General features: G+C 43.5%; 1 protein-coding gene across 1 annotated transcript in view; it reads right to left on the reverse strand.

The window, feature by feature from the left end:
- CRTAC1 (cartilage acidic protein 1) overlaps nt 1–22,399 on the reverse strand; it is a 495,959-nt gene that overhangs the window by 135,319 nt on the left and 338,241 nt on the right. Inside the window, exon 7 of the mRNA XM_030204795.1 lies at nt 11,935–12,080. Coding sequence (XP_030060655.1) covers nt 11,935–12,080 — 146 coding nt within the window. The remainder of the gene's footprint in view (nt 1–11,934; nt 12,081–22,399) is intronic.

The raw sequence follows: 22,399 nt of genomic DNA on the forward strand, positions 1-22,399 counted from the left end.
TATGGCTATAAGACTGTACATTAACAGAGAGAAGGCAAAAGAGGAGGAGGGATAGCCATTATTTATAAGGCTTTTATGGATATTTGTATTATAGCTTTGCTTCAATCCCAAACCCTAAACCTTTTTTCTTGTATAGTGCGGCTATAGAGTGGAGGAGTGGCCTAGTGGTTAGGGTGGTGGACTTTGGTCCTGGGGAACTGAGGAACTGAGTTTGATTCCCACTTCAGGCCCAGGCAGCTCCTTGTGACTCTGGGCAAGTCACTTAACCCTCCATTGCCCCATGTAAGCCGCATTGAGCCTGCCATGAGTGGGAAAGAGTGGGGTGCAAATGTCACTAAAATAAATAGAGAAAAAACTGAATTGTATCCTTTTTTACTGGTCTGCCAGAGAAATGGAAAGATGCAAAAGAAGATTATTATGACTTTGTAGCTGACCAAGTATTGAGAGCAGAGGAGTCCATTCTTCTGGGTGGACCTGAATGTTCATTTAGATGATCTGGTAGGAACAACAACTACAGAGATCCTAATTTATTTAGAAAATATGAAAATGAAGATAACATCACATCAAGCTACCCATGAGAAGGGACATCAATTGGACTTGCTAGCCTGTACTAATACAGGGACTGATAGGTTTAGGATAGAAGACCTAGAGTGGTCTCCAGTCATATGGTCAGACCTTTATGTTCTACAGTTTATGGTTTTTTGGAGATAGAAATATCACAGTAAAAAAGATAAACAAAATGTAATTATATATCACGTGGAAAAATAGCGGGATCATTTTTTTGTTCAGAAATAGATTTTGCAATAGAAAAATAGGATACATGGCCAACATCACCAGCAGATTGCTAGAATAAGATTAGTAACTGTGTATTAGATAGCACGGCACTATTAAAGACACGGAAGCAAGTAATCCTTGATTTCATGAAGAATTGTTGAAAATTAAACAGCAATGCAGGCGAATACAAAGTACCTGGTTAGAAATCAGAAAAAATTAAAATAAAGTGGAGAAATATGATAAATCAATATAAACAGCAGATAAATGAGTCCTTTTACTAAGATGTGCTAATGGATTTAGTGCACGCTAACGATTAGCATGTGCCAAATGATAACACATACATAAGTACATAAGTAGTGCCATACTGGGAAAGACCAAAGGTCCATCTAGCCCAGCATCCTGTCACCGACAGTGGCCAATCCAGGTCAAGGGCACCTGGCACACTCCCCAAACGTAAAAACATTCCAGACAAGTTATACCTAAAAATGCGGAATTTTTCCAAGTCCATTTAATAGCGGTCTATGGACTTGTCCTTTAGGAATCTATCTAACCCCTTTTTAAACTCCGTCAAGCTAACCGCCCGTACCACGTTCTCCGGCAACGAATTCCAGAGTCTAATTACACGTTGGGTGAAGAAAAATTTTCTCCGATTCGTTTTAAATTTACCACACTGTAGCTTCAACTCATGCCCTCTAGTCCTAGTATTTTTGGATAGCGTGAACAGTCGCTTCACATCCACCCGATCCATTCCACTCATTATTTTATACACTTCTATCATATCTCCCCTCAGCCGTCTCTTCTCCAAGCTGAAAAGCCCTAGCCTTCTCAGCCTCTCTTCGTAGGAAAGTCGTCCCATCCCCACTATCATTTTCGTCGCCCTTCGCTGTACCTTTTCCAATTCTACTATATCTTTTTTGAGATACAGAGACCAGTACTGAACACAATACTCCAGGTGCGGTCGCCTATTATATTTCTATGGGTGTCTTATCATTTAGCGTGGCTAAATCTGTTAGCGCACCTGAGTAAAAGGAACCCAAAACAAGCTAGATGAAATTATTATTCAGATTAAGTGGGAAAAGAGAAATTAGACACAAATAAACTGTTCAAATTGGTAAATTTTCTTATGAAACCAGATGATATTTTGGTTAGAGACACTACTATACCATCAGCTGCAGCGTGGGTTTATGACACTTAGGAAACTGAGGGCTGTTTCTAATTTGGTAGACCATGATTCTTTTTTAATTCTTTTGCATTGTTTATTTATGTCTCAGTTTGACTATGCTAATGATTTGTTGGCTGCTATCCCACAGGCTGAAATGCATAAGTTGCGGACCCTGCAAAATACGCGGATCCGTCTACTGGGGGAGGGTGAGATGCCTAGGTATGATCACGTCAACCCATTATATATACATCATCACTGGTTACCAGTTTATTATAGGGTGCAGTTCAAGGTTTTAGTTTTAACCCATGTGGAAGGGCATAATCGAAAGGGACGCCCAAGTTTTGCTGAGGACGTCCTCGCAAAACGTCCCATTGGAGGAGCAGGGAAAACCATATTAACAAAACAAGATGGACGTCCATCTTTCATTTCAATAATATGGTCAGGGACGCCCAAATCTGGAAATTTAGGTTGTCCTTAGAGATGGTCGTCCCTAGACTTGGTCATTTCTGATTTTCAGCGATAATGGAAACCAAGGACGACCATCTCAGAAACGACAAAATGCAAGCCCTTTGGTTGTGGGAGGAGCCAGCATTCATAGTGCACTGGTCCCCCTCACATGCCAGGACACCAACCGGGCACCCTAGGGGGCACTGCAGTGGACTTCATAAATTGCTCCCAGGTACATAGCTCCCTTACCTTGAGTGCTGAGCCTCCCCCCAAAAAACCCAAAATCCACTACCCACAACTGTACACCACTACCACAGCCCTTACTGGTGAAGGGGAGCACCTAGATGTGGGTACAGTGGGTTTGTGGTGGGTTTTGGAGGGCTCACATTTACCACCACAAGTGTAACAGGTAGGGGGGGATGGGCCTGGTTCCACCTGCCTGAAGTGCACTGCACCCACTAAAACTGCTCCAGGGACCTGCATACTGCTGTCATGGACTTGAGTATGACATCTGAGGCTGGCACAAAATATTTTGAAAGATATTTTTTGAGGATGGGAGGGGGTTAGTGACCACTGGGAGAGTAAGGGGAGGTCATCCCTGATTCTCTCTGGTGGTCATCTGGTCAGTTCGGGCACCTTTTTGTGCCTTGGTCGTAAGAAAAACAGGACCAGGTAAAGTCGTCCAAGTGCTCATCAGGGACGCCCTTTTTTTTCCATTATGGGTTGAGGATGCCCATGTGTTAGGCACGCCCAAGTCCCGCCTTCGCTATGCCTCCAGCACACCCCCATGAACGTTGGTCATCCCCGCGACGGAAAACAGTTGGGGATGCCCAAAATCGGCTTTCGATTATACCAATTTGGGTGACCCTGTGAGGACACCCATGGTATTCCATCAACATTGCGGAAGCTATTAGTACTGTATGTCCCAGGGAGAACGTTGCGTTCCAGAACTGAACGTCTGTTGCAAATACCAGTAGTGGCGTGTGCCTGTTTGGAGGTTACATGTAAGGGGGCATTTTTTTATTTAGCACCCCAGCTGTGGAATGCTCTGCCCCAGGAACTTCGGGAGGTACAAACCCTGGTCCAATTTAACAGGTTGTTGAAGGCGTACTTTTTTCAGCAGGCCTTTTTGGTCTCACTTCCTGAGGGTTTGCCTTGTTGGAAGATCAGTGAGCTCAGATGAAGGGAAGGGAAGGGAAATGGAACTTGATATACCCCCTTTCTGAGGTTTTTGCAACTACATTCAAAGCGGTTTACATATATTCAGGTACTTATTTTTTGTACCAGGGGCAATGGAGGGTTAAGTGACGTGCCCAGAGTCACAAGGAGCTGCAGTAGGAATCGAGCTCAGTTCCCCAGGATCAAAGTCCACTGCACTAACCACTAGGCTACTCCTCCACTCCACATGAAGATGAATAGTGTCTTTGTTTTTAAAAGTGTTTGATGTGGATGGTTGTGAGGTGATTGTGCTTTACTATTTTTATGAAGTTCCTTTAATATGTTTTAATATGTTATTATAGTTTGTTATTATAAACTGCTTTGATTGCTATGATAGGGAAGAAGTATATCAAGTTTGAATAAATTATAAACTGTAATTAGCCAAATATTTTAAAAGCAAGATTGAAAATGCTAGATCTGCTATTTTAGCAAAAGACAGTAGCTTAGGGAATTTAGATATCATGTCCCGTAAAAAGGACCACCGCCCCAAACCCTGCGTCCACATGAGCTGCAACATCCAGACAATAATGCCTGTAAAAAGTGTGCAGGGTCGACCATGTTGTCACCCTACAGATTTCATCCAAAGAAACCAGATGCATCTTTAGTGAACACCCCTGACCCACCCATGTCCCTCCCATAGCTACGCCCCCTTTTCAGTTATGTGTTAAAAGATTTATGTGCACATCTTTATAGAATAGCACCTAGCAAGATGTGCACATAAATCCAAATTGTTGCAAATTAGCACCAATAATTGATTGTTGGCGATTTGCTAATTGGAACATGACTCAAATTGCATGCAGAAACTGGGCATGCACTCAAATTTGTGTGCGCGCCTTTGAGCACCATATATGAAATCTGGGGATAAGCGGCCACCTGTGTTCCTCATCTCCCCTCCCCCACCCCACTGTTACACAAAAATGCACATTCAATGCATCTACATGTTTGGCACTCACTATTTGGGCAAAAGGATGAGCAGGGCGGAAAACAATTGCACATGCACATTAGAAAATCAGACTTGCACACATTCAGGCCAATATTTAAAACTATTCATGCAGTCCACAGAAGGGTCAGCTGCATAAGTGTTTGTTTTTTTTAATTCATCTGAGGAGAATGCATAATGTTCAAGTGTTTGAACTCTCACTGGCTGATACTCAAAAGTATTTAACTAGCCAGGAATGGCACCTGGCCAGTTAAATACCCTCAAGCAGGCTATCTGCCAATATTCAGCAGGAGATAACTGCCTATCTCCTGCTGAATATCTGGGTCAGCGACTAGCCTGGTCAGCGGCTATGTCATGTAAGTTAAGAGTAGTGGCCAGATAAGCCCACGTAAATAGCAGGTCTATCTTTGGCTGCTAGAACTTAGTCAGTCAGCCAATGAATATCGGCTTAACCGGCTATGTTGGCGGTGCTCAAAAAAAAATGGTAATTCAATGCTGGCAGTTGGATACAACCCCAGCATTGAATTTCTGGGTTCACTAGTGAGAGTTAGCCATGGACTCAATATTGGCCCCTCAGAATTTATGTATTTTAAAAGGGGTGAACTAAAGGCAGGCAAGAAGTTATACGAGTGGAAAAAATCAAGTCATTGTCCACATAACTAACACCTCTAAATTGTGGTAGCCAAATAGCAGATATAACTTGTATAAATTATTCATTAATGTCTTTTAGATCAATATTCAGTGGCAGCACTTAAGGGATAAATCATTAAATTATGTCCTAGCATTTACATATTAGCATGCACACATATATATACACATATACACATGTACATGCCAGATGTGCACCTATACATTACTCTGTAAATATAGTGCATATTTTACAGGTAGGCATGCACATGGGCAGACTCTGGGTGGAACGAGAGAGGGGCACAAAATATGCATATAAATTAGGGAATATTATAAGTTGCGCGTGTATTTTTGAAATCTAGGCATGAGTCTGTTCTATACCTACATTTGCATGGATATGTCTGTGAGAGAACGAATCGCATTCAAGATCTGCACTCTGACACATAAAATAATCTACGGCTTAGCTCCGGAATATATGATTCCTCTAATAGATCTCCCACCTAGAAATGCCATCACAACAGCACGCACCTTTTTACAACTACATTATCCATCTTGCAGGGGTGTTAAATACAAGCTTCTTTTTGCCTCTACTTTCCACTTCTCCAGCCCGAAGACTTGGAACGCTCTTCCCCTGTACCTAAAATCGCAAGCTGACCACCTTCTTTTCAAGAAGCTACTGAAAACGTACCTTTTTGAACAAGTGTATTCCATTAGTAATTCTGCTGTTAAGCCATCCTAATTGCTGCTAACGTTTTATCCTTATTCTACTGCTAAATTCATGTGTTGTATCTTTTAACTTTTGTAATTCATGGAAGCCACATTGTGTCTGCATTTGTGGGAAAATGTGGGGTAGAAATGAACCGTAAATAAATAAATATATCCAATTACATAAGTATTCTATAAATGAAAATAGGTCCCTCCTTTCCTTTATAGAATATGAAGGGCTGCCAAGAGACAGAGCCGGGCCCGAGGTAGGGCTGCCACAGCCACTACAAGCACTACCCCCCCCCCCCCCCCCCCCCACTCAGGTTGCCGATCGCACCCTTACCTTCCTGCATCTGCTCCTCCCTCGGTCTGTCACTCTCCTGCCCCCATGTGCCAGGACCCGGTTTATCATATTAACACAACCACCTGAGTCCCGACACACAGGAGCAGAAGAAAGACAGACCGAGGGAGCAGAACCTTCTGGCACCAGGCCTAAGGAATCTTGCACCTCCTGCCCCCCTTCTCGGCTGTCCTGAGAATATGCGCCTATATATAGGTGCATCATTATAGAATTTACCCCCTTACTGTTTACCGCTGCCAAACAAGAAAAACATATTAAACAAGAGAGCTTAGGTTGTGAGCCCACTAGGGACAGGGAAAGTACCTGCATGTAATAAATGTAAACCACTTTGGTTGTTCCACAGAAAGGAGGTGGTATATCAAATCCACAAATGTTACTTTTTTACTTATCCATTTAAAGTTACACTGCTAACCTGCAGCTGAATATCAGGCCCATTGTTTTATTTCCCCGACCTAAATGCCTACAGGAATACCTCTTTTTCCCACAGCTAACCTTACATGCACTATAAAACCTACACATACATCTAAGGGGAGCAATTTTCATTAAGGCCATTTTACCTGAGTCAATGCCTTCGAAAATCAATCTCCCCACGTTTAAATATGTGATCAGTCAACCTCCTAATCTTGTCTTGGAAACTAAGAAACATATACTTCACCTGTCAGCTCTCTTCCCTAGTGCTCCTGCTGATTTCAAGGGTAGCCTAACCTTATGTTTGACAAACCTTCCTAGTCTAAAATGTACCTAGCTGAATAACCTACAAAGGAGTTTTAAGGCTATTTTAGCCATTATTTTAGAAGGATCTCCATGTACAATAGCAGCATGTACACAGGTAGATCAGCTTCGCATGCAAATAACAATTTTAGAAAGCTGCTAATTTTTTTTTGTTACATTTGTACCCCACGCTTTCCCACTCTGCAGGCTCAATGCAGCTTACATGGGGCAATGGAGGGTTAAGTGACTTGCCCAGAGTCACAAGGAGCTGCCTGTGCCTGAAGTGGGAATCAAACTCAGTTCCTCAGGACCAAAGTCCAGCACCCTAACCACTAGGCCACTCCTCCGCTCCATTCACCCATGGAGATTGACACCAAACAGAGATCTAAGGAGGCATGGATTGGGCATGGACAGAGGGCATGGTTAGGGTGGGCTTAATATATACGCGTGTTCTCTGTTTAATAATACTGTCAGTTATGGTCCCAAGATTTCAGATTTGGTTTTCATCTGGTTCTGGGTTCCTTTCTTTTGGTCCTGGATCTACTTTTCAGAGGCAGTGACTTTTGTAGAACAATAATACAACACACAAGTGTGGCTTGGAAGAAAAAGGTATTTTATATAGAAATAGGCTTACGGCACTTTTAGGGCAGAAAGGTATTGCAGTTGTTTCTGTGTGTGTCTATCAGTGAGAGTGTCTGTCTTTCTGTCAGGGCTGAGAAAGGGTATGTGTGGGTATGGGTCTAAATGTGTGTGTGTGGGGGGGGGGGGGGTGTCTCCTGGGTGTGAACGTTTCCTTTTATATCCCTGAACTCTCTTTTTCTTGCATATTCCTGTGTAACAATTTGGTTTATTTATTTATTTATTGGGATTTATGAACTGCTTTTATGAAGACATTCACCCAAGGCAGTGTACCGCAGATACGGCTTAACATAAAATTAGCCATGGCAGGTGAGGTGTTTTCTTCATCAAGTTTTAGCAGAATATCATAAGGTTTGTTTGATCTCATGTCTCCTGATTACCACAGAGGTGTGGATTCCTTTGAAGATCCACTAGTTGGAGTCAGTTCATCTGGCCTTCTTTTGTTGGTATCTTTTGTTGTTCTAAAATACAGGTGTTAAGGCATGTAAACTATGCCCAAAGGGTAAGAGACATCCTGTCTATCTGTATTGACATCATCAGAGATCAGACTATGGGGGGGGGGGGGGGGGGGGGGTGAATGTCAGAGCTACTTGCATTATTTCCCAGAGGTCTCTGGGTAGGCCTCATTTAGGCTAACTTTTCCATTATGCTCACAATGTAATGCTGACATATACCAGCAGTAGTCTCACAGTATCACCGGTAGTGGTCAAGCTGCTAAATAATGGTGCCCTTATTTGGCAGCTTCAGCACTAATAGTAGTACAGTATACTGCTAGGAGTCAGAACAGCCATTTTGAACACAGGCTGGAAATAGGGCAGGAGTATCTGAGATCACTTCTACTTTACCACTAACTCACCAAGTGCTGAGGAGATTGAGGGAAATAGGGGGTTGGTACTTATTTATTTTTTTGTTACATTTGTACCCCGCACTTTTCCCACTCATGCAAGGCTCAATGCGGCTAACAAATTATATACAGGTACTTATTTGTACCTGGGGCAATGGAGGGTTAAGTATGTGGATTGTAGGGGGTTGTTGGTGTTTGTGGAAAGCTGGGGAGTTGGGTATGATCAGGGCCACTGAGAGGTGAAGCATCTGTTTACGCTTTCCAAAAATACTAGGACTAGGGGGCATGTGATGAAGCTACAATGTAGTAAATTTAAAACGAATCGGAGAAAAGTTTTCTTCACTCAACGTGTAATTAAACTCTGGAATTCGTTGCCAGAGAATGTGGTAAAGGTGATTAGCTTAGCAGAGTTTAAAAAAGGTTTGGCAATACTTATGTACTTATGTAGGGGTAGGCAGGGGGGAAAGAATTCCCCGGGCCCCCCTCTCTCTCTCTTTCCTGCTCCTGATGGGACCCGGGTGATCATGTCCTGACAGGAGCAGGAGAGATAAAACTCCAGGGCCAGGCCCCCCTTGGAGGCTGGAGAGGAGCAGACACAGCAGGGCTTTGGGCCAGGGCCTCTGGTTTGAGGCCCCGCCAGCAGAAGAGCTTTTCCTCCAACGCTCCTCTTCACTCTGCCACACTGCCTACCAAGCGGCTGTTTCCCTCTCAGGCTGCGCATGTTTGGTTCTGAGAGAAAAAGCTGCCACAGGGGAAGGGCAGGCAATGCAGTGGAGTGAAGAGCAGTGCTGGAGGAAGACTTCTTCTGCTGGCGGGGCCTCAGGATCCCCACCAGCCAAGGTATTTGGAGTTGCAGCAGGGGGGAGGCAGCAGTTGTGATCTTAGAGGGGTGGCGGCCTTGCCTCAGGCCCGGCGGCGGCGGTGGCCCTGGGTATGATATTGGGAGGGAGGCGGAAGTGATCAGCATTTCAGTAAATGCTTTGCTGCTTCATGAGGTCATGTTAAGAACATCTGTACTATCGGCAAGTGGGAGAGTTAATGCACCGTAAAGTTCATGCACTAACTCAATGTGCAGCCTCCGCCCATAACTCACCCGGTTACTTCCCATAACAGGGCATACAGTTAAGCACATGAATTAGTCCACGTCATGCTTGCGTGGTAACAGCTGCCCTGTTTGTGCACACATGTAAACAGCTTAGTGCACATCAGTAAACAAAATTCTAAAAGATTTTGCTTGTTGTTTCCAAACTACCAATAAAAATATATATTTTTTAAAAGTGACATCTGTATTATCAAAAAAAATATTTTTTCTAATATTTTTGTTTCAAATATAAACACTTTAAAACCTGACTCTAAATAATTTCCTAGATTTTGTTTCTGGATATTTTGAGGGTACAATATTGATTTATTTATTTTATTTATTTTATTGCATCTGTATCCCACAGTTTCCCACCTATTTGCGGGCTCAGTGTGGCTTACAATACATTGTGAATGATGGAAATACAATGTGTTACAGTACAATTATGGGTTACATTATGAGGAGTTATGGGAAGACAAAGTCAAGTCAAAACAACATTTGGAGCATAGAAACTATGGAATGTTACAATGGGGAAAAGATAGGGCGATAGAACAATAGCACGAAAACCTTAAGGTATAGCAATTTTATATGTGGGTGGAGTATTCGGGGTAAGAGAATTTAGAAGAAAGTGTATTGATGCATTTCTGTTAGTGTGTGTGGACTTGATGTGTTTTGATCCTTGCAATAAATTCTCTCAAAGAGATGTCTTTAATCGTTTGCGGAAGTCGGTTAGTTCGTAGATCGTTTTCAGGTTGCATGGTAGTGTGTTCCAGAGTTGCGTGCTCATATAAGAGAAGGTTGATACTTGCAGTACTTTGTATTTTATGCCTTTGCAGTTAGGGAAGTGGAGATTGAGGAAAGTTCGGGATGATCTTTTAGCGTTTCTGGGTGGTAGGTCTATTAAATCAGACATGTATGCAGGGGCATCACCGTGGATGACTTTGTGGACTAAGGTGCATATTTTAAAGGTGATACGTTCCTTGAGTGGGAGCCAGTGCAGCTTCTCACGTAAGGGTTTTGCACTTTCGTATTTTGGTTTTCCGAAGATGAGTCTGGCTGCTGTATTCTGGGCTGTTTGAAGTTTCCTCAGTATTTGTTCTTTGCAGCCTGCGTATAATGAGTTACAGTAGTCCAGATGACTGAGTACGAGTGATTGCACTAGGCTACGGAAGACGGATCTCGGAAAGAATGGTCTTATTCTTTTCAGTTTCCACATGGAGTAGAACATCTTTTTGGTTGTGTTGTTTGCGTGAGTCTCAAGTGTTAGGTGGCGGTCGATTGTGACTCCTAGGATTTTTAAAGTTTCGGAGATTGGCAGTTGTAGTTTAGGTGTGTTAATAGTGGTAAATTTATTCGTGTTGTATTGGGAGGTAAGTATGAGGCATTGAGTTTTTTCTGCATTCAGTTTCAATCGGAATGCATCTGCCCAGGTATTCAAGATGTGTAGACTCTGGTTGAGAAGGTTGGAGGTCTTCTTTGGATTTCTTTTTGTGTAAATATACTGAGGATTGGGAAAGGGGGCAAATACACAGCAACAGCATATCGTTTATCGTTTATTCATTTACTAGACCGTCACTTATTACAAAGGTAAATCAGAACGGTTTACAATATAATATAAAATTAAAATATACCATTAAAATACTCTATAACATACTCTGAAATCCATTTATAATAGGAAAGCACAGCAAACCAGACAGTCAATTAAACAATATGAGTTACTAAAACTATTATCATCGTTATAAAAACATTTACTACAAATCTAAAAGAAAAGAAGAGAAAATGTATTCTCTCCCTTCTGGATAAAGGTATCTGGATAAGTTATCCAGCTGTCTGTGCAGATTTTTAATGAGTTGTCTGTAAATCTGAAGCGCTGAATAATGCTGTCAAAGATATCTGGACTTCTTTAGGCCTGTTGTAACTGTGGCCAAGATATCAGGATAAAAATAGGCAGTTAGTAGCTATCTGGTTAACTATAAACCCTGCCCCTAGACTGCCCATGGCCTCTCTGCACTTTATACAACTAAGTTTTGGCCATATATCAACTTGCTCAGCCCAGAGTAATCTATATCAAAATGAGAGACTTATCTGGATACTTATCGAGATTGCCCAGATAGTCCCGTTGAATATGTCCCTCTTTGTTATTTAGATCATTTTATATTTATTACTACGTACAAAAAATAAACAAGAATTTAAATCAGTCCACATCATTGAAGAGCAAAAGGAAATTATCCAAAAGGAAACATTCTTAGGAAATAAACAGGACATACTATCAAATACATTCAGACACATAACTACAGGCCTCAATTTTTACCTTTCCCTTTTCTCTCATTAGAAGAAAAGATTCTAGTTACCCTCTTGGTTATTTCATTTGCTTTATATCCAAAGCACTCATGAGGACCCTTGCAATACAGCCCCTCCAAAATCTTACCCGGAAGCGCACTTTCCCATTGGTGTTCATTTGCAGGTAGAGGCGATGAGGTCCATTCCAGTTTCCATACACAATATCCACCTTGCCATCTCGATTGAAGTCGGCCAATGCAACACCACGTCCGTGTTGATAAGGGTCATCAATGCCTATGGAGGCAGAATGGAAATATAGATCAGGGAGGAGAGATTCTAAGAAGTTAGTGGATAATATGGTCATTGATTGGAACCACAGAAGATACCAAGTCAGACAAAGCAAGCCAAATAAGAGCAAACACATTTTTTTGGAAGGAGAGTAGTGTTTGGCCTGAGTTTCTCCCTTAGGCTTCCAGTGAAATCAAAATTACCCTTCATTCACATTTAATTACAATATACAACCTATTCCGTCTCCCCTTCTAGCTCACCCATGTTGTGTTCGCTCTTGGCTATGAACTATATGGCACAGTACCATAAAGAACCCAATACAAATTCAACATGAGACCGGCGCTGGACAAGGCTTCAGCTGGCGGGGGTTGGGGACCCCCACCAGCAAAACCAGGGGCCAGACAAAATTTTTTTTTTTTTTGGGGGGGGGCCAGGCCCCCGTGACCCCAGCTAGCTATGCCACTAGTTGCTATATGCAATAATTCCTAGTGGTGGAGGAGCATCTCAGTATCAGCTGCCTTTGAAATGTGGCAGTCTGTGTTTAAGATACAGATCTGCCAAGTCTTCAGTGGGAGACTCCTGCTTTGGCGGGTTATCTCCTGTACTCTCACCACAATGGGAAAGTCTCCCACTGAGACACACTACCGGGATTATTTTTCCCACACTGCCACCGCCGCTGCTGCTTCTCCCAATAAGCAGCAGTGGCCGTGGCAAAACAACAAAAAAAGCAGGCGCAGGGCTGAAGCAGCTTTCAGGAATGCACTGTTGGCTCTGCCAGTCCTCTACCCCCGGAACGGGAAATTGACGTCAGCGGGGTCAGAGGACCAGCAGAGCCGACAGCTTATGCCTGAAGGCTGCTGCGGCCCCGCGCTTCCTTTTTTGTTGTTGTTTTGCCGTGGCCGTTACTGCTCATCGGGAGAAGCAGCAGTGGCCAGGAAACAGATACCGGGGGGGGGGGGGGGGAGGAGGCAGAAGGCGCTGAATGGAGATAGCAGGGGGGAGAAATGAAAGAAGAATGGGGACACAGGATAGAAGAGGAGTACAGGAAAGCAGAATCAAGAGACTGGGACCAACACAATTAGAAAAAGTAAATGGCCATACAGAAAGGTACAGAAAATAATTTTATTTTTAATTTAGGATAAAGTAATGTGGTAGCTGTGGTAATAAAGGTTAATAAATGCAAATAAAACACAAAATAGAAAATAAAGTGATACCTTTATATTGGACTGATTTTAATACATTTTTGATTAGCCTTCAGAGACCAACACTTCCTTCCTCAGGTCAGGAGAGGATACCATAACAGCAGTATACTGTCCTGACCTGACCTTGGGCAGCAGGTTTTGACCTCTGAAAGCTAATTGAAAAAAGTAGGCTAGTACAATAAAAAGGTATCATCTTATTTTCCATTTTCAAGTGCCTGAACTTAGCATATGTGGGAGGGCTGGCACTGACGGCTGAAGCACGCTTCCAACTGCTGCACTGCTCAAACAGCACAGTAGGGGGCTCATGTAGTGGAACTCTTGAAATAGCGGGGCTTGGGCAGCTCCGCCAGCGATTCAACTAGTGCTACAATTTTGGAGTGGGCTTAAGTTTAAAGTGGGGATGCCAAGGCTCCCTTGCGGTTATGTCTCTGAAGGGAATAGATGCTGAATAGGGGGTGTAAGAGTGAACAGAAACACTCCCTCTTGCCCATCTCTGCTGTCACTGGTGTAAATAAAATATTTTCTGAAATGGCCATGGGATTGAGGTATGCCAGGAGCCATGAAGTAAAGTGGAGCCATGAAGTAAAGTGGACTAAAATCTCCCTTTCAAAAATTTGGACCCCTTGGCAGCTCTGAATATATGAAATCTATGCTTTAATATCTCTTGAGAGGCATCTAATGATTAGATATATTACCTGTCTGGGTTTCATTTTATTATTCTTTCCAAACCAATAGAACGTTTGGGAACCACTCCATTCAAACCATTATTCCCCTCTCCTCTGCGGGTTAGAGATACACAGAGGAAACACAAACACATGCATGTGCGCACACAGACACCCCACACACATACTGAAGGAATGGAAAGAAATCCATGAGCCATGCTCTGCAAGCTTCCTCCACTTGTTAAGTATAACAGGACCACAGGGTGAGATACCAAATTAAGCCAATCCAAATCCTAAACAAGAGCATCCATATATTGTTGTTTTACTAATATAAAAGCAAGATGGCAAACACTACAATGCACTGGAATGTGTGATAAGCTTTGATGCTCCTGTCCTCCTTCCTGATCTGAATTACACCGAGAGGGTAGTTAGTAAGAGTTGGGTTTGGGAAATATGAGCCCGATATACTAAACTTATTTCCTTTCCTGTATCTATGGGGAAAAGCTTAGTAAATCAGGTCCATATTACCTTACCACATCCAGATTTCTTAAATGGTCTTAGCCTTCAGAATCAGTATGTTTTTCTCTCACCTTGGCAAGGAGCCGCCTCCCTTTAACCAGAATAATGGGGTCGAGAGTCACATTCAGCGCCATCTGTTTGGTTGATAAATGCACCCTTGGCATGTCTTGTTAAACTTCTGCAGTCGTTTGGGCTTTCAATTACTGGGATGGCGCTTTCACCCTTCCCCCTCCTTCTTTTACACTCATGCACTCCCTATATGTCCTTCTTACACTCTGGTTTATGTTGGTCATTTTATTACCTTATCAAAATCATCAGTGTTTTTATTATTTCTTGTCAACTAAGCAGACAGAAAAGATTTTTTTTTACATAGAGGATATCATTCAGCAAAAATGAGATTTTAATGAAAGGCTAGATTACAGTTTACAAATGTGCCTTAATGATGCCACAGAAAAGAAAAGCTTCTCATACCCCCCCCCCCCCCCCTGCACCTGCATGCCACCTCCCCATATCTGGTTCTCTTCCCTTCTTCTAAAGGAAGCTGTGAGCAGTGAAGAGCCTGAAAAATACATGCAACAAGCAGAAAAACATGCCTTCCATCACTGGAAAAATCTAGTTGTTAGGTGTTTTTTTTATTTCCTTGACGCAGCCCCCCTGTACTATACATTTAGGATCAGTCAAGTTAGCAAGAGATTTACAACTGACCTCATACTTCATGGATTTATTTGGTCCATAGGAGCTATTAGAAATGAATTTTGTCTTTTCTGTTCTTAGACACTATCAGTGTGGGCTCTTCATCCTCTCTTCTGGCCCTACCCCCTTTCACAGACCTCTGGGTTTTCTCAAGCTAACTTCCTGCATGAGACAACATTTTTCCCTGCAAAACTCCAATGTCATTCTCTCCTCTTTTTCCCTCTCCCATCAAATCCATTGAACAGTTTTGATTCCCGTGCCTTCCCTTTGTTTTGGTCGCCTATTGGACAGCAAAAGGTTAAAAATTGGCAATAGAAAATGTTTAATGTTTTAAAATATTTTCTTTACAGCATTGCTGTCCAAATATTCAGTGTGATTAACAGATAAAAACATCCAGTACAATGCATAAAATAAATATAACACTGAGTACAATACATAAAATAACATCATCATATCACAAGAAAACACAATATCAACAAATAAAAGCCAGATTTTGGGCATCGGCCAGGTTACAATTAGGTGTCAGGTGAGCAGAACAATAGAGGAAGGAGGATTAATAGCAGTAGCAGCAGTAGTTGCTGTAATCCTCCAGGGCATTAGGTGGGGCCAGCAGGCAGAGTATAAACCTGGTGAGGGGGGGAATTGACCTGCCTCCTGATAAGAAAATGCAAGAGACAGTGGTGTGGAGGGTCTAAGTCCCCTATCTATTGGTAGCTGCACAGAGCAGCAGGAGGAGAGACCACAGTATATAGCAGGTCCCATGGCACCATGCAGGAGGTGGAGTAGAAGTCATAGGATGATTTTGCTTCTCCCCCCCCCCCCATGCGGCCCACCATAGACGGCCCTCGCCATATAGAAAAAGCAGGGTATACAAGTGTAATTCCTTGTTAGGTTGGGATTACTAGAGGGATGAGCCCTGGTGGAGAGTCATGGGGGGGGGGGGGGGGGGGGGAGTGACTGGGAGGTCCCTGGGTGGGAGGAAGCCCAGCCCATGGGGAATGTGTAAGGAATAAAATGCAGAGATAGTGCCCATGTGGGGAAGAGTGGCAGCTCTGGGAGAAGTTGAGAGGAGATGTAAGAGAAGAATTAGAACGTGAAAAGGTCTTTGGTTGCCTGCAAGCCCCTGCCAAGTGACCCGAAGAAGGAGAAGGGGGATCCTGAAGTGCTACCTTAAGTTTGAGCTATAATCAAGGGACAGTTGTTGACTTATCTATAACAGCTGGTGAAGGAGCCAGAGCTTCAGGCAGATTGGAGAGTCCAACCCGTAAGTGGGTTTGGAGCAGGAAGAAGCCTGCCCAAGGCCGGGGTTCTGCCCTGCGAGTTACACCCATGGAAGGAGGACAGCCATAAGGGATCTGTGCCTGGTGGTAACGACTGTCACGGTTGTGGCCGTGCCCTTATGTTCAGACCTACTGTTTCTCTGTATCTAGCTCTGTGACCTCTCCAGTGTGCCTTTTTTCCTGTTGTTCTTCCTGTTAGCCAATCCTCGCTTTGGTCTCCCTGCTTCTGCTTCATTTCCTACTTGTGACATCATCAGCCTACTCCTTTAGAAGGACCCAGGGAGCTTTCTTACGTTGCCTTTGCAAGAGGTCTCTTAATCTTGTGTTACCTGTTTAGATCATTTCCCTGCTTGGCTTGGTTCCTGAGAGTCTTGCTCCTGAAGGTCTGTTCTGTGTTTCAATGCTTTGCTATGTTTCTGTGTGTTTGCTTTTGTACCTTGATCCTGAAAGCCTGGCTCTAGAGCCACACCCTGCCCTTGGTGTCTGTATCTGTTTGACTCTACCCTTGGCTCCTGCTTTTAGTCTAGCCCTGCTTTTGACTCTTGCTATAGTTAAGCTCTGTGTTTAAGCCAATCTCTGTGTTTAGCCAAGCTCTGTTCCTGTTTTCCCTGTTCTGTTTCCTGAGTGTGTAGTTCTTGTCTGTTAATTCTGAGTCTGTAGAAGCCAGCATCGTCCCTGATTACTTCACTGCTATGCACCTGTGTCTGCTGCCTCTCAGTCTGCCTGGCCTTTCCCTTTCCAGCTGTGGGTGCTGGTAAGGACATTGCTTCTTTGTTTGTTTGTCTTCCTTTAGTCTGCTTAATACTTTGCCTGCTATGTTTGCTTCCTGGCTCTTGAGCTCTGTTTCTGCCAAGTTCTGTTCCTGTTGTGTGTTTGAGCCAGGTTCTGCTCCTGCTCTATGTTTGAGCTAGTTCTGTCCCAGTTCCCTGGTAAGCCAAGTCCCTTTCAGTATCCTGTTCCAGTCAAGCCAAGCCCCTTTCAGTATCCTATTCCAGTGAAGCCAAGCCAAGTCCCTTTCAGTATCCTGTTCCAGTGAAGCCATGCCAAGCCCCTTTCAGTATCCTGTTCCAGTCAAGCCAAGTCCCTTTCAGTATCCTGTTCCAGTCAAGCCAAGCTCCTTTCAGTATCCTGTTCCAGTGAAGCCAAGCCAAGCCCCTTTCAGTATCCTGTTCCAGTGAAGCCTTTCAGTATCCTGTTCTAGCCAAGCCAAGTCCCTTTCAGTAGCCTGTTCCAGTGAAGCCAAGCCAAGCCTCTTTCAGTATCCTGCTCCAGTCAAGCCAAGCCAAGTCCCTTTCAGTATCCTGTTCCAGTCAAGCCAAGTCCATTTCAGTATCCGGTTCCAGTCAAGTCAAGCCCCTTTCAGTATCCTGTTCCAGTCAAGCCAATCTTCATGTTGTTTACTATATAAATCATCCTTTACTTGCAGTTTCAATAAGTTCTCCGTAACCTCTATATCTTTTTTAATCGATAGAACCATCTCCTTAGTTTTACCAATAATCAGGACCATCAGGTCCAGGGAGCACTTATTTAATATCCCTGTCCATTTCTCTAGAAATTCCTTATCTTCAGCAAATAATTTTGGCTCCATGGCTATCCGCAAACCTCTGGGAATATATTCCTTTTTACAATATTCTATCATGCTAGCCCCATGAAGTTCTGCCTTTGCTAACGTCCTTTGCATGTTCTGCAAAACAATCTTTATTCTCTTGTTTATACCCATGCAGGGGCGTAGCCAGACAACAGATTTTGGGTGGGCCTAGGCAATAATTGGGTGGGCACCAAGTGTTCTCCCCCCCCCCCAAAAAAAAAATCTCAGCTGGTGGGAAAACGCTTCTTTCCACCTTGACAGCAGGAATTCACTGAAAACTGAGCATGCGCAGAGCCCGGTGTTGTGGAGAGTAACGTTTTCGTTACCATCATGGAGAAATCTTTAGCTGGCAGAGCTTGGGATTCCCACCAGTTACCACTAAACATGTGCTACTGTTGGGTGGGCCTGAGCCATAAATGGGTGGGCCCTGGCCCACTCAAGCCCACCTGTGGCTACGCCACTGTACCCATGTCTTGTCATTATGTTTGAAGACAATCAAGAGATGGATGGTTGCCTACAAACTCTGTTTAAACTTGCAGAAAACTGAAATAATGCTTCTGTAGGGATTATCTGCAGTGAAATTTCTCTCCTGTTTTACTATTGCTTGGTTTTGCACAGTAATCTCCATATTAATGATTTTCTGAAAATATTTTTCAGAGAAGTGTGTAATGGATGGAGAGTGGGCATTCCTGCCTTATCCAGTTAATGTATTATTAATACATGCTACCTGGGTAGTGCAGAGTTAACGCAGAAGTGCCTAGCACCTCCTATATAGAATGCATGAAGTGGTCCCACAATAACGCTATGTAGGTGTCACACTCTAATGACAAAATTAGTGCATGACCTCCTAATTTTTTTAAAGCTCTGAAAAAACAGCCACATTAAAACTGGGCTTTTGTCCAAATATTGTTAATTTGTAATAGTCTCTGCTAAAATTCACCCCGTATCTTCATCTCAGACCATGCAATGATTTCTCTTACATTAACAACTGATGCAGTACCTACCAGCAGAGTTCAATGCAATTTTAAGAACTGCTTGTTGTCCGATCTAGTCTTTTTGCAAAAAATCAAAGATTTTTTTAATTGATTTCTTTGCCCATAATGAATCTGAGATGTATTTCCCATATTGTGTGGCAGGCACATAAATCCACTTTGAAGAGTGAAATGATCAGCTTTTCAGCTTGAATGCACAAACAAGACACTCAGGAACTCATGAAATTAGAAATTAGAAACCAAGCCAACAAGCTGGTCATTATGGGGACGATATTCAGACCATATGAGGTAGCTGAACTGCCTCCCGAAGTCGGCGCTGAGCCCGGATATCCAATGCCGGGCCATTTCCTGTGACCAGCATTGAATATCCAGGGGTTTTTGGCCAGTTTAAAGTTAACCAGCCATGCCAATATTCAGCACTGGCTGCTTAAGTTTAAACCCGCCAAAGCTATTCCAGCTATTATAGTGGCCTAATTTGACTGCCAAACTTAGCCGGTGATGTGCTGAATATAGGCGGATAGCCAGTTATATCGCGCGATATAACCAGCTATCCGCTAAATGCTATCCGGCAATGTTCAGCGGGAGATAGCCAGCTATCTCCTGCTGAATATTACCAGATAGCCAGTTGTGTCATATAACAGGCCACTACATAGAATGGAATAAGACTGAAGAGTTGAGGCACAGTACCTCAGATTTCAAAAACAAAGGCACCTCATTGCTTCAGTGCTAAACTCACAGTCAAATCTTAAACCGCAGAGACATTGCTGCACAATTTGTTGATTACTATTCCAAATTGTTTCAATCTGAGGGCAGAAACCAGGTTCACTTCCCTCTGCAGCTCCGTGTGACCCTGGGTATGTCACTTAGAGGGGCATAATCGAATGGGGCGCCCAAGTTTTCCTGAGGGCATCCTCGCAGGACATCCCAGTGAAGGGGCTGGGAAACCTGTATTATCGAAACAAGATGGGCAGCCATCTTTAATTTTGATAATACAGTTGGGGACACCCAAAGATGGTCGTACCTAGAGATGGTCGTCCCCGATTTTCGGCGATAATGGAACCCGAGGAAGCCCATCTCAGAAACAACCAAATCCAAGCCCTTTGGTCATGGGAGGAGCCAGCATTCGTAGTGCACTGGTCCCTCTGACATGCCAGGACACCAACCAGGCACTCTAGGGGGCATTGCAGTGGACTTCAGAAAAAGCTCCCAGGTGCATAGCTCCCTTACCTTGTGTGCTGAGCCCCCCCAACCTCCCCCCCCAACCCACTCCCCACAATTGTACACCACTACCACAGCCCTTAGGGATGACGGGGGGCACCTACATGTGGGTACAGTGGGTTTGTGCCTGAAGTGCACTTCAGTACCCACTAAAACTGCTCCAGGGACCTGCATACTGCTGTCATGGAGCTGGGTATGATATTTGAGGCTGGAAAAAATATTGTAATTTTTTTTTTAGGGTGAGAGAAGGTTAGTGACCAATGCGGGAGTAGGGGGAGGTCATCCCTGAATCCCTCCGGTGGTCATCTGGTCAGTTCAGGCACATTTTTGTAGCTTGGTCGTAAAAAAAAAAGGACCAAGTAAAGTCGGCCAAGTGTTCGTCAGGGACGCCTTTCTTTTTTCCATTATGGGTTGAGGACGCCCATGTGCTAGGCACGCCCAAGTCCCACCTTCGCTACACCCCCGAAACGCTCCATGAACGTTGGTCATCCCCGCGACGGAAAGCAATTGGGGACGCCCAAAATCGACTTTCGATTATGCCGATTTGACCGACCATGGGAGAAGGACCCCCATCTTCCTATTTGTGTCGAAAGATGGGCGCCCTTCTCTTTGAAAATGAGCCCAATAGGCTATAGCCATCCAATGCCACAGGTACAATATATAACTTAGATTGTGAGCCCATTAGGGACAGTGCAAAGTACCTGTAATATAAATTGTAAACCGCATAGTTGCCTCAGGGATTACTTGTGGTATATCAAGTGTTGAAAATAAAATAAATAAAAAGACTAACCTACTATCAGGAAACATTAGGTTCACTTATCACCACGCCAGAAATAGAGCTGGCCATTTGATCTCTGCAGGGCATCAATACTCCTGGACCTCACAGCTATACAGCATCATTTTAAAAACAATTTTGCACAGATTTGGCTCCTCACCTTACAGCGCTATATCAGTATCTCTATGAGACACCATCAGGCGCTGGCTCTTTTGCAGATGGCCAAATAATTGTGATACCCAAACTCTGGAGAGACCCATCTCAGGTACACAATTATAGGTCCATTTTTCTTCTAAACCTGGACTATAAGATTTTAGCCAAAGTCCTAGCAGCAAGATTAATTTATATGCTTCTATCTTTAATTCATAATGATCAGATAGGGGTTATGGCAAACAGATGTACAGATGATTCTTGAATAATCTCATTGTAGTCATCAATGTCCAGAAGTATCCTTCGCTTGACATCGAGAAGACATTCAATGGCCATATCTCTTGAAGATTCTCAAGTAGTTAGGTCTTCAGTGGATTCAAGTTTTATATACCACCCCATATCAAGAATAATGATTAATAAAGTTGTATTGAACCTGGTATCCCTGAATCGTGGCATTCACAGGGCTGCTCCCTATCTGATCTTATTTAATTTGGTTCTACAGTCTCATCTATTGGCTATTTGATTGGAGCCAAAAATTAGCAGACTTACATGTATAAACTTTGAATGTAAGCTGGCTGCATATACAGATGATCGTCTACAGTTCCTATTAAAACCAAATAACTTGTTTCTAGCCCAGCACAAAGAGATTAAAAAGTTCTCTCAGTTGGGAAAAACCCAAGATAATGCCCATAAATAATGACATGACCTGGACAGTTACTGAGGCCTTACACTTTAAATGAACGCCATTACAGCTTCAGTACTTAGGAGAACACTTTACTAAAGAACAAATTCTTCAAATTAATGAAAGTAATCAATACTGTCAAAGAGACTTTACAGTGGTAGTGTCACTGCACTGCCGTGATCCTGGCCTGAGCCCACCACACTTGCCCACAGAGCAGCTTGTGGATGACGTTCTTCCACTCCCACAGTCGTGCCCACCCACCTAGGGTCTGATTCTTATAGGGCTAGTGGTGAGATGACGGGGAGGCATGGTGAACTGAAGTCATGGGCCGGAGAATTTTTAGGCAAGCCCAGCCCCACCTCGAGTGCCTTCGTAAATGGTTCCATTTGTCTTCTAGTTCCTGCTGGCCAAGTCCACTTGTTCCTTCTGGTCAAGTTCACTTGTCTCCTGGTTCCTGCTGCCAAGTCCGCTTGTCTAGTGGTTCCTGCTTGCAAGTTCTGCTTGGTCCCTGGTCCCTGCCTTGCCAAGCTTCAGCCTTGTCTCCTAGCTTCCTGTTGTGCCAAG

Source organism: Microcaecilia unicolor, chromosome 5 (genome assembly GCF_901765095.1).
Source record: "Microcaecilia unicolor chromosome 5, aMicUni1.1, whole genome shotgun sequence".
Taxonomy (NCBI): domain Eukaryota; kingdom Metazoa; phylum Chordata; class Amphibia; order Gymnophiona; family Siphonopidae; genus Microcaecilia; species Microcaecilia unicolor.